This window comes from Mytilus galloprovincialis, chromosome 5, assembly GCF_965363235.1.
Source record: "Mytilus galloprovincialis chromosome 5, xbMytGall1.hap1.1, whole genome shotgun sequence".
Lineage (NCBI taxonomy): Eukaryota > Metazoa > Mollusca > Bivalvia > Mytilida > Mytilidae > Mytilus > Mytilus galloprovincialis.
In genome coordinates this window covers 74,004,633-74,016,820 of record NC_134842.1, presented here as the reverse complement: position 1 = coordinate 74,016,820, position 12,188 = coordinate 74,004,633, and the positions used below count along the sequence as shown (strand labels likewise).

General features: G+C 31.9%; 2 protein-coding genes across 4 annotated transcripts in view; both read left to right on the top strand.

Moving 5' to 3' along the window:
* The window catches only part of LOC143076402 (VWFA and cache domain-containing protein 1-like), a 56,240-nt gene extending 52,114 nt beyond the window's left edge, over positions 1–4,126 (top strand). For 2 of the 3 annotated variants that reach the window (XM_076252152.1, XM_076252150.1), the window contains one exon: positions 1,949–4,126. In XM_076252152.1, the coding sequence (XP_076108267.1) occupies positions 1,949–2,265 (317 nt within the window). In that variant the 3' untranslated portion in view covers positions 2,266–4,126. The remainder of the gene's footprint in view (positions 1–1,948) is intronic. The other variant, XM_076252151.1, reaches the window with a different exon arrangement.
* Positions 4,127–8,994: 4,868 nt separating this feature from the next.
* LOC143076401 (VWFA and cache domain-containing protein 1-like) overlaps positions 8,995–12,188 on the top strand; it is a 38,003-nt gene continuing 34,809 nt past the window's right edge. Inside the window, exon 1 of the mRNA XM_076252148.1 lies at positions 8,995–9,168. The gene's annotated coding sequence lies outside the window, so the exon portion shown is untranslated. The remainder of the gene's footprint in view (positions 9,169–12,188) is intronic.

The window sequence follows — 12,188 nt, the reverse complement described above, 5'->3', positions numbered from 1 at the left end:
AGTGTTGGTTTGCATTCGTTTTTCCTAGTTTCTAGTTTTGTATGTAATGTTTTGCTTACTATTTTTTTCGTCCGTTTCTTTTGGTTTTTTGTTCGCCCTGACGATGTCAGTTTCCTATCGATATATGAATTTTAACGCTGTAGAATGATTACATATAGGAATATGTGGCATGAGTGCCAATGAGACAACTCTCCATCTGAGTAAAATTTATAAAAGTAAACTATTATGTTGTTACTATTTTATCATGAACTGTTTCTATATAATCCTTAGTAATCGGTTCATTTTTATATTTATTTGTGCATTTGGCACTTTGGAACAGAAAATAGGGAGATGTCGTATACTTACCTATGACAACTATTCACCGGAGATAAAATGATGTGTTTTTAATTTGTACGGTTGAACCACGAAATAAGTTATCAACAAAAATGCAAGTTTTCTTCAATCCACGAAAATGCATATAATCAACAGTATATGTGCAATGAACAAACCGTGTACCACATATAAAATTAAATCATTCAAACAAATGATGAATATACAGAAGAAAAAAAACAGTATGATATTCAACACAAAACGACAGTCCTGAATTACAGATTTCTGACTTTAGAAAAGCATATACAGAATGTAAACGAGCATTTGACCCTAATAACCAATTGTAAAGCCTGTACGAACTGTGACGCCCGTATATGACACGGAAACCAGGCGTAAAAATCATACTTTATCCTGGCGGCATTGCATTGTTTTCAAAATGCATGTCCAGGCGTCAACCAGACGTAAACCAGACGTAAACTAAGCGTAACTGAGGCGTAAACCAGGCGTAATATTTAAATGAGTACGCCTGGTTCACAAACAAATAGACGTAATATGCAAATGAGTACGCCTGGTCAATAAATAAACCAGGCGTAATATCCTTACATAATACTATACTTATTTTAGTTCAGTGTATTAACCTAGCTGTGTACTTTTGTGTATTTGATACAAACTTCTGTACTGTTGCTTTTTTTTCTTATTTTTTGACAAAAAGAAGTTTTTGAAAATTATTGTCTTTTGAACTAAAATATAAATGATAATACTGCAATTTAACTTAAAGTAAAAGATTTTAATGTTATTATCCAAGGATAAAGGTTTTAGGATTTCAAAATTTCTGATAGAACATAATACTTAAAAACTTAGTTATACTCACATTATTATTATTTACCATGTATTACTACTTTCCTTTTATTTCACAGTTTTCATTAATTTGTTTGATTCAGTATTTCCAATTTCAGATTCTTCCAAAAAGCACAAAACAAGCTAATTATCCCTGAATATATGAAACTGCCATGTGTCCAACTCTTGCAAACTAAAAATAAAGAGCCAAATTTTGAAAAACAAAATCCCATGATCCTTTAAACAAAGCATTATGGGTATCTCTATTTACGCCATACCAACAGTTTTACGCCCGTAAGAAAATTTACCCCTTGCTTTTTTCAATTTACGCCCGTAAGAAAACTTACGCCTTGTTTATTTCAATTTACGCCTTGCTTTTTTTCAATTTACGCCCGTAAGAAAACTTACGCCTTGCTTATTTCAATTTTCGCCAGGTTTACTGCTTTTTTCTACGCCTGTCAGGACTACAAATTTACGTTTCCTGCTCCCTTACGCCTGATTTTAGACACGTAACTACCACTTACGCCTGGTTTACGCCTTATTTCCAGGCGTAATACGCCTTATAATTTCGTACGGGAAGATCACCTGTGACTCATCACATTGAAAATTTCAGCTTGCTTCGCAGCGATTTGTTAATTGATTTGTTAACTCTAATTCGTTTATTTATAAAGGACTAAATCTAGTTTTATTAATTTCACAACTTATTATTTTCGCGTTATCTTTTCAATTTTCAAAAATCGCGAAAATAAATCGAGCATGAATATCAATTAGGTAACAGAACATACCAATTATTCTTTTTTAGCAGCGGCACCATCAACCACAACTGACAAGACGTCAGATGAAATTGATGCAGGTCAAATTGGCGGAATAATAGGTGGATCAATCGCCTTTGGTATCCTTCTCACTCTCATAATGATTTGTGGGATTAAGTTTTTCAGAACTAGAAATCGTAATGAAAATGCTGATCCGTATATAGAGGCTATTCCTGATTATGAACTTAGACAATACCGAGAAAAGGAGGAATGTAGTAGTACGGATTCACCACCACCGCCATACCAGATTCAACCGGCAATTAATCATAATTTTTATGTTGACTCATCTCCTGGACATAAAGTTTGATAGACAAATGATCAAAGAACGTTTTTTCATAACATCCATCTTCCGCTAGTTTTCATGTTATACAAACCCATATATTGAACATTATTTATATTCTTTGTTTCTGACTGAATTTTGTATAGTTTAAACCTCCTCATGTTATATGTATATATGTCGTGTATAAGTTGCGATTTTGTACAGGTTATAACATGTACAAAAATATTGTACATGTTATAACTTGTATAATGCAAAAATACAAGTTATAACATGTACAAAAGTACCTCGTACATGTTATAACCTGTACAAAATATTGCTTAAAAATGGTTTTAACTTGTACAAAATCGAAAAATAAGGATATGTATCTATTATTGCAACAGATGTTATTGACCTCAATAAGATTTTCATAACTTTTTTATTATTCCTTCATGATAGTGTGTTTTGTCCTTTTTCGATATAGTTAATGTCCAGGGGTCGGTATTACGAAGCATTCCTAAGATTTATCATAAGATATATCTTAGGACATGTCTTATGATCCTCTTATGACTATTTATGGACATATCTTAATTTGATGAATTATAATTGTGAGTGTCCACTTTGAGGGCAATAGTAAAATACTTTCATTCTAGTTCACACTGAAAGACAGAAGAGGATAGCCAGGACAGATGTGTCTACAAATAAAATTGGGAATGGAAATGGGGTATGTGTCTAAAAGACAACAACCAGACCATGGAGCAGACGACATCCAAAGGACACAAATACATGCTTTCAAAGTAGAGGATATATATTTAAAACATCAGAATGACATCTGCCTCATGCAATGATCTTATAGTTTATATAAAAAAAATAATTATAAATTTACATAAGTCATGCTGAAGGCCAAAAATGTTGAAGAGTAGATCCAAAGATATTGATAATGAAGCGTGGTCCAATGAAAATTATTTCAGCTCTCTCTTGCTTTTGCAGAGTAAGCATATAAGACATTATTTTAGTCTTTGCATGCTATAAAACGAGAGGGAGGAGTATTACCCAAAATTTTAAGGCATCGTTCTTAAAATTTTTGGAAGAATTAAATCACAAGTATCTAACATGTCTAATGTAATTGTCATTGAGGAAATGCAAGCTTTTAGTAAATAGTGTCACACTTATTTAAGCCATGATGGACTACATAAAACATACAATGACATGAAAACACATTTTGTCAACATAAGTCATAAAACATATATTTCTGAAACTTTGTGATCATTGTCCTCTACAGAAAAAGACACATTCTGACCTATTTATTGTTGTTCTTTATGCATTGGTGAATTTAAATGTATATTTTACTTCATTAAGATTTATCTTAAATTTTGTACAAGTTAAAACCATTTTTCAGCAATATTTTGTACAGGTTATAACATGTATGAGGTACTTGTGTACATGTTATAACTTGTATTTTTGCATTATACAAGTTATAACATGTACAATGTTTTTGTACATGTTATAACCTGTACAAAATCGCAACTTGTACACGACATATACATACATATATTATCATGTTTCCCTTTTTTAACCTATTTGAATAAATATACTAAAAAATAAGATTAGTATTGCATGCTTTTTACATTGAAGTTTTTTAATAATTTGGTAGACGTCACATCTAGAACAGTATGCATAATAATATTAATGGTCATAGTAGATCAATCACTCTCTTTTTAGATTATGCACATTATGGTGCAGTAGTTTCATAAATTCAGACCCCTGAACCTTTACAAGAAATTCGATACTACAGCTCGTTTATAAATAATACATAGACCATTTTTTATATATGAAGAATTAACATAATGTGTTTCTTATTTTTTTATAGTTAATATATCCTTATTTTATTTTAGTATGTATCTTTTTATCATGTTTACATTCTTCTCATGAATGCACGTTTGTAAATTTAAAATTCCGGACAATGTTTATCAATATTATTTGCTTTTATATCCAATTGGCTACATTCCGTAAATCCTTGAAAGCTGTGTTATAGGTATAATACAGTGTAAGATTTGGTAAAACGTAAATTACAGTTCCTAATTTACAACACATAAATGACAAAAAAGAGTGACTTCTGATTCCAAAATGGCGGCAAAAATTTTGAAAATGTATTTTTTTATAATTTCCATCAACTTAACAAGTGATATCACATTCTTTGTTAAGTTTACATGCTTAGTTTTGTTAGAAAGACAGGTTGATTATCTTACAATTATCTGACAGTAGCCAATACAAAAACCCGTACAAGGAAGGACAGAACAGTAGCATTTACAGTTGTCAACACAGCTGGATTTTTTGCCTTTTCATTTCATAAGTTCCTGACAGCAGGATGCAACGGCAGCCGAAGAAGTCCTTTTTTGTTTCCAACTGTCATCGATTGTTTTCTTTCATCCAACCCCTGTGTTCATGACTAGGTACATGTACCTGTCGAATACATCAATCAGGCTGAGCCCAAACTTGTCCTCCTTGATATGCTTTTCTGTTAATGTGCTCTGAGAAAAAACTGCATCACAATTCCGCTGCTTCCTGGGTAACAATTTACATTGCGCCTCGTTAACAGCAAATGTTGATGTTGTTGTGTCATACATGATGCAAACAAATGCTTCTTTGATGTCCATGTAAGTGTCTTTATACTTCAGCGAAGATAAACACGTCCCTTACATCTTGAAATACTTTCCATGTCATCCAAACTGACCTCTTCCCTTTCCGACGAAAATCCAACAAAGTATAACATCCACATCCATACATGAACGAAAGGAAGAGTAGCTACACGAGGACCAAACGCATTTTATATGTCACGTACAGGAAGCAATAAAAAATCTTCATTCCTGCCAAAACCTACCCACAGCTTGTTCCACCATATTTTGGGAGTGCTGCAATTCTTAATACTACTACATCTGTGTCAGTGCTACCTAAAATTACCGTTTTACAATAATTTTCATAATCATGCCAAACATGGACAAACACTAGTGTATATGTTTCTCCATTATTACAAGGGGTAGCTGGAAAGTATCCTTATTAGTCTCTAAAGAAGCAATTCCGTCGGCAAGAAACTTGAACACTTTCGTTTCGTTGTCATCTTCACAGAGAAAACTACTCCATTTCCCTGGTGTTCTACTAGAACCAACACCTTTCCGTCTAGCACAAGAACCTTGCTTTTGTCTTGTCATATCTAGCCTGTAAATCATTCAGTAAACATCAAATACAATGTCTACTCTTGAATACTGATCGATGCAAGATTTTATGTAAGGCAGTATGACATCATTTGCAAAATCATCAAATAGTGTTGCCCAACAAGGTGGCCTGAAATAAACCATTGCTGCCCCACTAACGATAAATGTTTCAAGTATACCCCTTTGCACTGATTTGATACCACTGTTTAAAGTGACATCCTGAGACAAAAACGGAGGAGCAGTTTGTTTTTTATGGATAAAGAAATATCCCAAGTCAATTTGTCTACTGTGACATGAAATAAAAGTCTAGAAAAAGATATCGCAATCACTTTTAAGGTTCTCTAGCTTTGTTTTTGACAAAGATGTTTACAGTTTTATTTTACGGACAAAATAGGAAGTTGTTCTTTTTGATCTGGTTATAAGAAATAGGTTCTCCTTCGTTTTGCATTTGCTTCAAACGATATTCGTATTTTTTGCCTTTGATCTTTTTAAAGAAATCCTTTTGTGTTTTTGTAGAGTGTTCATTAAGTCGTTCATCAGTAATATAATGCCTTAAACCACTAGATCTTTCAAGTTCATCTGATAGTTTACTGACTTCTGGTCCAGCTACCATCCATATGTCTAAATGGATCTTCGGTTAGACCTATGACAACAACATTGCCCTTCACAACAGCATTATTCTATTTTATTGCCTGATCAATTGTGCATAAGAAAAATATTTGCTGGTCTTACGTACAGTGAAATTATCATTTTCAAAATCAATTGGCACCTGTGGGTGATGTTAGAGAAGGGAAGCCATATCTCGGAGAAGGTCGGTAATGATCGAGAATAATTTACACTATCAAGACCTTGATAAATACGGCATCATGCTTTATATGGACTGTTTTTACAAAATTTGACTCATGAAATGAGCATACTACTAAATTCACAAGAAGTTCTTATTTTATAATTGAACGCCAGGAATTAAACTGTGCTCGAGATGACTCTATTTCCCTACACCAGTCTATCAAATCATTGAGCGTCACAGAGTCATAACATGATAATAATTTCTGTGTTTAGCTTTCTTAAGCCGATATATACAATTTAAACAAAGCACATACAGTTATCTGGTGCGCGTGTCTAGTCCTAAGTACATTTGAACATACATACAAAGAATCTGTCGTTCTAGGTGTTGCAATATTGGTTTTAGTGAAGACACATGTCCATCCACTATCACGTAATATATCACCCATAATTTTATAACAAGTCATTTCAAGGTGCAGCACACCTCACATAACGATAAATTTATCTTCTCCGTACAAATCCCACTGAATAGCCATTACCAAAAGTGGCTGATCTGCCATTACTATTGATGTTTCTCCCGTATTAACCACATTTTTCGCCTTATCCATCGAATACCTGATGTGTGCAACTGAATGGGCTTGTTTTTAAACTGTGGCATCATAGATGTTACACTTACTTGAACAGCTCCACAAGAGCCTCGATTTTTAGAGTAATGAAATGAACTACGATTTATCCCAGTGTGCCCTGGTAGTGCATACAAATCGCTCTTTATGTCTATAAAAAGTTTGCGCATAAGCAAAATTGATAAATGATGTGTATCATAACCTTGAAAAATGTTATCAAACCAAATCATAATATCATTGAAAATCCCAAAACATTAATTTTATAGTACATAGTTCAAATTTTTTTTAATGAATTTTGATACATTTTCGCGCATGAGCAAACCCTGGATATGTCAAATATTCATTTCTAGTACATTTGTCACATGTAAGGAAGGTAGCTACCAAACATGATAGCTGTTTCACTAAAAGAAGGTGAAAGAAGAGTTTTCCAGAAAAAATCAGTATTTCCAAACTTTGAAAACAGCCATTTTAGAAAAAGACCGTGGCCATCTTGAGAAAATGATTTTTTTAGTGGCCAGCAGTTGTTTCTTAAAAAGTATATAATAAGGATGCTTTGTTGTAATTTCCATGCTTGTATCATCATTTGCACAATTCCTTCGATTTTGCCTGCTTATATCTCCCATTATCATGAATCCTATTCTAAAATTGAGAATGGAAATAGTTCACTATGTTGGGAATGTCTAGTGTAGAATCAAACGTTTTCGAAGTTATAGTACTTCATTATTGTGTAGGGGTGAAGTTACTTATGTAATATAATATATTAATAATATGATATCATAAAAATTGTACAGATGACCCGTTTTGAAAGAGGGGCGAAAGATACCAGAGCGGCTGTCTCATAGATTAAAGATAAACTGACATGTGGCACCAGTCGTAATGCTCATATTATTTCAAACCCGGTAAGTAGTATAATTCTGAAGGTCGCATTCGTGAAAAGTAAAGGGGATTGTAGTTACAACATAAGGAACATATCTGATATCATATGTGAAACGGTTAATCCATAACAGCCAACCAACTCGTGATGGCATCCGTAAAATTTACGAAGGAATAATTCAACTTCACCATTTGGAACTCTTGGCGGTCTTGTGAGCAGCAACCCTCTATCAAGAAAATCATGATAAGAAATACAAGCCCGGGAATTTGGTACCAACAGGGATATATATTTACAGGCGCTGCTAGAATGTTCCTACATAGAAATGGAAAGTTCGCAATTGGGAAGTTGACATCATCTCTTTTGTCGTTTAGTTTTGTTTTTAACCGAATCTCATTGTAAATTTCTAGATGTAAGTCAAGATGTGTTCCAACTAACCAAATCACTATCCCAATCAATACTAGTAATGGAATTGTATGCTTCTGTCATACATTGAGAGGCTTTAGTAGCTATAAAACTAGTAATGGAATTGTATGCGTCTGTCATACATTGAGAGGCTTTAGTAGCTATAAAACACATTTTAATCCACCATTTTCTACAGGAATAGGACAGTAGTTATCCATTCGTTTGATGTGTTTGAGCTTTTGATTTTGTCATTTGATTAGAGCCTTTCCGTTTAGAATTTCCGAGGCGTTCGTTATTTTCGTGATTTTTTATATTTAGAATCATAACACTAGACAAAATCAAAAGTTAGGAAATATAAACCAACGGAACGAATGGAAACCTACTGTCATATTCCTTGTACAGGAATAATCCAAGGATAATTGAGATTAAACTTGTGTTTATTCGTTAGCTAAATAGTTGACTGTGATACTGTGATTTTTTAAAAAGCAGGAAAGGTGGGGTTTTTTTAATTTCCAAGGTGTTAAAAATAATCAGGGGAAATTGGACCGAAGTGCAACACAATGTGTGTTTAAAAAGTCGACAAAGGTCGTGCTTTATACATATGTGAATTGGTTATATTTATTTTTACCTTGTTAAGTATTTAAACTCATTCATTTTAATATATACTTATTAGCATATCATTTGACATTTTAAACAAATTTTGTTGTGAAAAATAGTAAACATATCATTTTACATTCATATTCGTCTTTGTATCTATCCGCTCCTATTATAAATATATTACTTATAATTGCTATATCTCAAATTATACAGGTCGTTAAACATAGGGAATTAAACAAACTAAAGAACAAAAGGGTTACTAGCCGTTACGGAGATTTTTGTAAAAATATAGCCTTTTTAATATTCGTACTTTTAAAGTCAACACAAATATAATGATGGCAGAACAAACAACTTACAATCGCTTCAATGGATTTGAAAAGATTTGAACATATATAGTAATTTTAAATGTTACATGCTACTTTATGTATTCCATAATGAGGAATACTTCGTGAATTATCTTAAGGTTAGTCAGGTATTTATAAATCAATTAGTTGTTGTTTTTAAGTTATTAGGATTAATTAAACACAAGGTCCAATTTTTTGCCAAACTATTTTGACATTTTTACCTATTATATCTGCTTGTTTTGCTCACCCCATTGGTATCCGTATAATCAATTGTATGTCAATGAGAGGATAAGCTAACTAAAACACCAGATTAAATCAAATATTTTCTACATCAGGAAATGCAAGTTTTTAAGTCAGGAATATGATAGTTGTTCTCCATTCGTTGGATATGTTTGGGCTATGATTTTTTTACCTTTTCGGAATGAACTTTCGTTTTGAATTTCCCATAGAGTTCAGTATATTTATTTTTTTTTTTGGGGGGGGGGGGTCTTACTTTTTAGTTGTACCTACATACATATAAATATGAAATAAACAAAACAAAACAAAATCATGCTGAAATAAAACTTTATGATTTTTAACGGAATTTGTTTTAAAAGGAACATTTTATAACATGTAGATAAATTAGGCCGTTTGTTTTCTCGTTTGAATTGTTTTACATTGTCATTTAGGGGCCTTTTATAGCTGACTATGTATGCGCTCAGCTTATTGTTCAAGGCCGTACGGTGACCGATAGTTGTTACTGTCTGTGTCATTTTGTCTCTTGTGAAGTGTTGTCTCATTGGCAATCACACCACATCATCTTTTTAAACATTTTAACTGAATAAGATAAGAGACGTAAAAAAAATCTGTTTTGTAAACACGTTCCTAGTAAGCATTCAGATGAGTGGATCAGTTACCTGAGATTAATTTCACAACGTATTGTTTTAATTTTTACCTATCTGTAAAAAAAAGACAACGCTAAATATTATGAAAATATTGTACGTTTTTAAGGTTATAACAAAAAAAATTTGGGTAAATGCGTTTATTGTTTTGTAAACAAAAAATCTTATTTGAAAAATTATACGAAATTTCCATGATTTTTGTAATACCTCTCTTGCTTATTTTATTATGGTGTACATGATTTTCTTAATTAGTTAATTTGTCTAAATAACTACATTTTAAGTGCAGGCAATCTGACTTTTCCCGAACATAACTTTTTATTTTAGTATTGATGTCAGATAAATTAGCTATAATTTTATAAATATGAAGTTATGAGAAAATAGTATAACATATAATCGAATCAACGGCAAAGTTCATTAGTGTTGTTGTGCACTATCAAACTTTTTAATTGAATGAAACAACATTAAAACGATTTGTGTTGTATGCATGTTATATCTATGTGTTTTATGATCTATTGTTTGTTTATTTATGTTTTTCTTTTTTAGTCATAGTGTAGTCTATTTATTTCAGTTTGAATGTCCTGTTGGTATTTTTCAACCCTCTTTTAAGGGACGAACTTTTTTTTCTTAGGTTGGGATCAAAACAAATTCTGCTCGACAGAATTTATTTATTCAAGTTTGTAAAGAACGATATCTACTTTGTTTGGATGTGTCAAAAGCTGATAATTTGTTTCTGTCATAATGATGCGCAGAATGTTTATTTCATAAAATCTCGGTCAAGGTTATTTTTAAGGTACAATTGCACTAAGTTTAAAAACCCGATACTCAAATGTTAAAGGTTTTATATTATTACTAATTAAGGTGGTACCTAACACTACAGGGAGATAACTCTGTAAAGTCAGCTAAACGTTTTGATTACGTTGTGTTGTAAATGGAATATTAAGCTTCTCAATGATCAAAATTGGCGTTTGTCAAACTGCTATATAACCAGTGTAATTTTTCTGACAAAACGGTTGGTTCAAAATTTTTGAAATTTTTATATTTTTGTTTAAGGGTCAAAGTAAATACTTTGTCAAAATTTTATGAAAATTAAACGAGCTAAATTAATTTTAGTGAAAGTATTGGGTATCACCTTAAAATAATACATACTCCAGTAAGGTATACATAGGGAATTAAGAGACTCTGAAACAATCATAAGAATATTCGTAAGAATATTAATAAATGTGGTCCGTCGGTTAGAAATCAAACTTATCAATTGCACATCCACATGTACATGATAAAGACTGTGATTAATTTAGGAACAGTTGAATACGAGATGATAGATGAGTTTCCGTCTGTTTCAAATATTACAAGAGAGTTTTTTTTCAACTCGGGTTAGGTTAACTATACTAGTCAACAAAAGGAACGATACACGACTTTGGAATCAAATTGATCAAAATGTCTTTTATATACAACAATATGAAATGATGTATTTTAAAAACTTTTCATTTGCTATGTATGTGTATATGATTATGAAAATCAAAATCAAAATCGGAAACAAACTAAATTCCGCGTAAATGATCACAGGATTCACATTTTTTTTGGCGAAAAATTAAAAGAAAAACGACACACAATTTTCAAAGTACTAAAACAAAATTCAAATTTGTTTTAAAATATGCAATATGCTACTAGTAATCAAATTATGTGCATGTTGTAAATTCAGGGTTAAAATATTGGGGTGGGGGGGTGGGGGGATGTTCTTTGTAAAAAAAAGTATTTTTTTCAAATCTCAAAAAAAAATGTGTTTACGTCTCAAATCAATTAGATCTATAAAAACCACACTGTAAATTTGGAACCTTTAAGATAAGTTTTTAGTGTGAGACCGCGTATTTGAATTTCTCTTTCCTTATCTCTATATGGTAAATGAAAGGACAATGTATACATTTTACCGAATTCTTATATGGCCGAATTCCGCTTTACTAATGAACGAAGAAACTGAATGATTTTTATAAACAAACTGATGAAAAACATTGTCTTTACATTTAAATGAGAGAGCGTCATTATTAGTTGGATTTTCTGTTTTTAAAATTGTCGGTTTTTTTTGTAAATTTTGTTCAAAAATAATAATTTCGCCCAATAAAGTCGTGAAAGCAAAAAAAAACATTTTTTTTGTAAACGGATTTTTCATGTTTTTAGTTCTGTGGTCATTTAGTATAACCCTGCTCAATATTGGTCGTATGTACTGAAAACTTCATCTTCAATTCCAAAAAAAAATGTCGTGT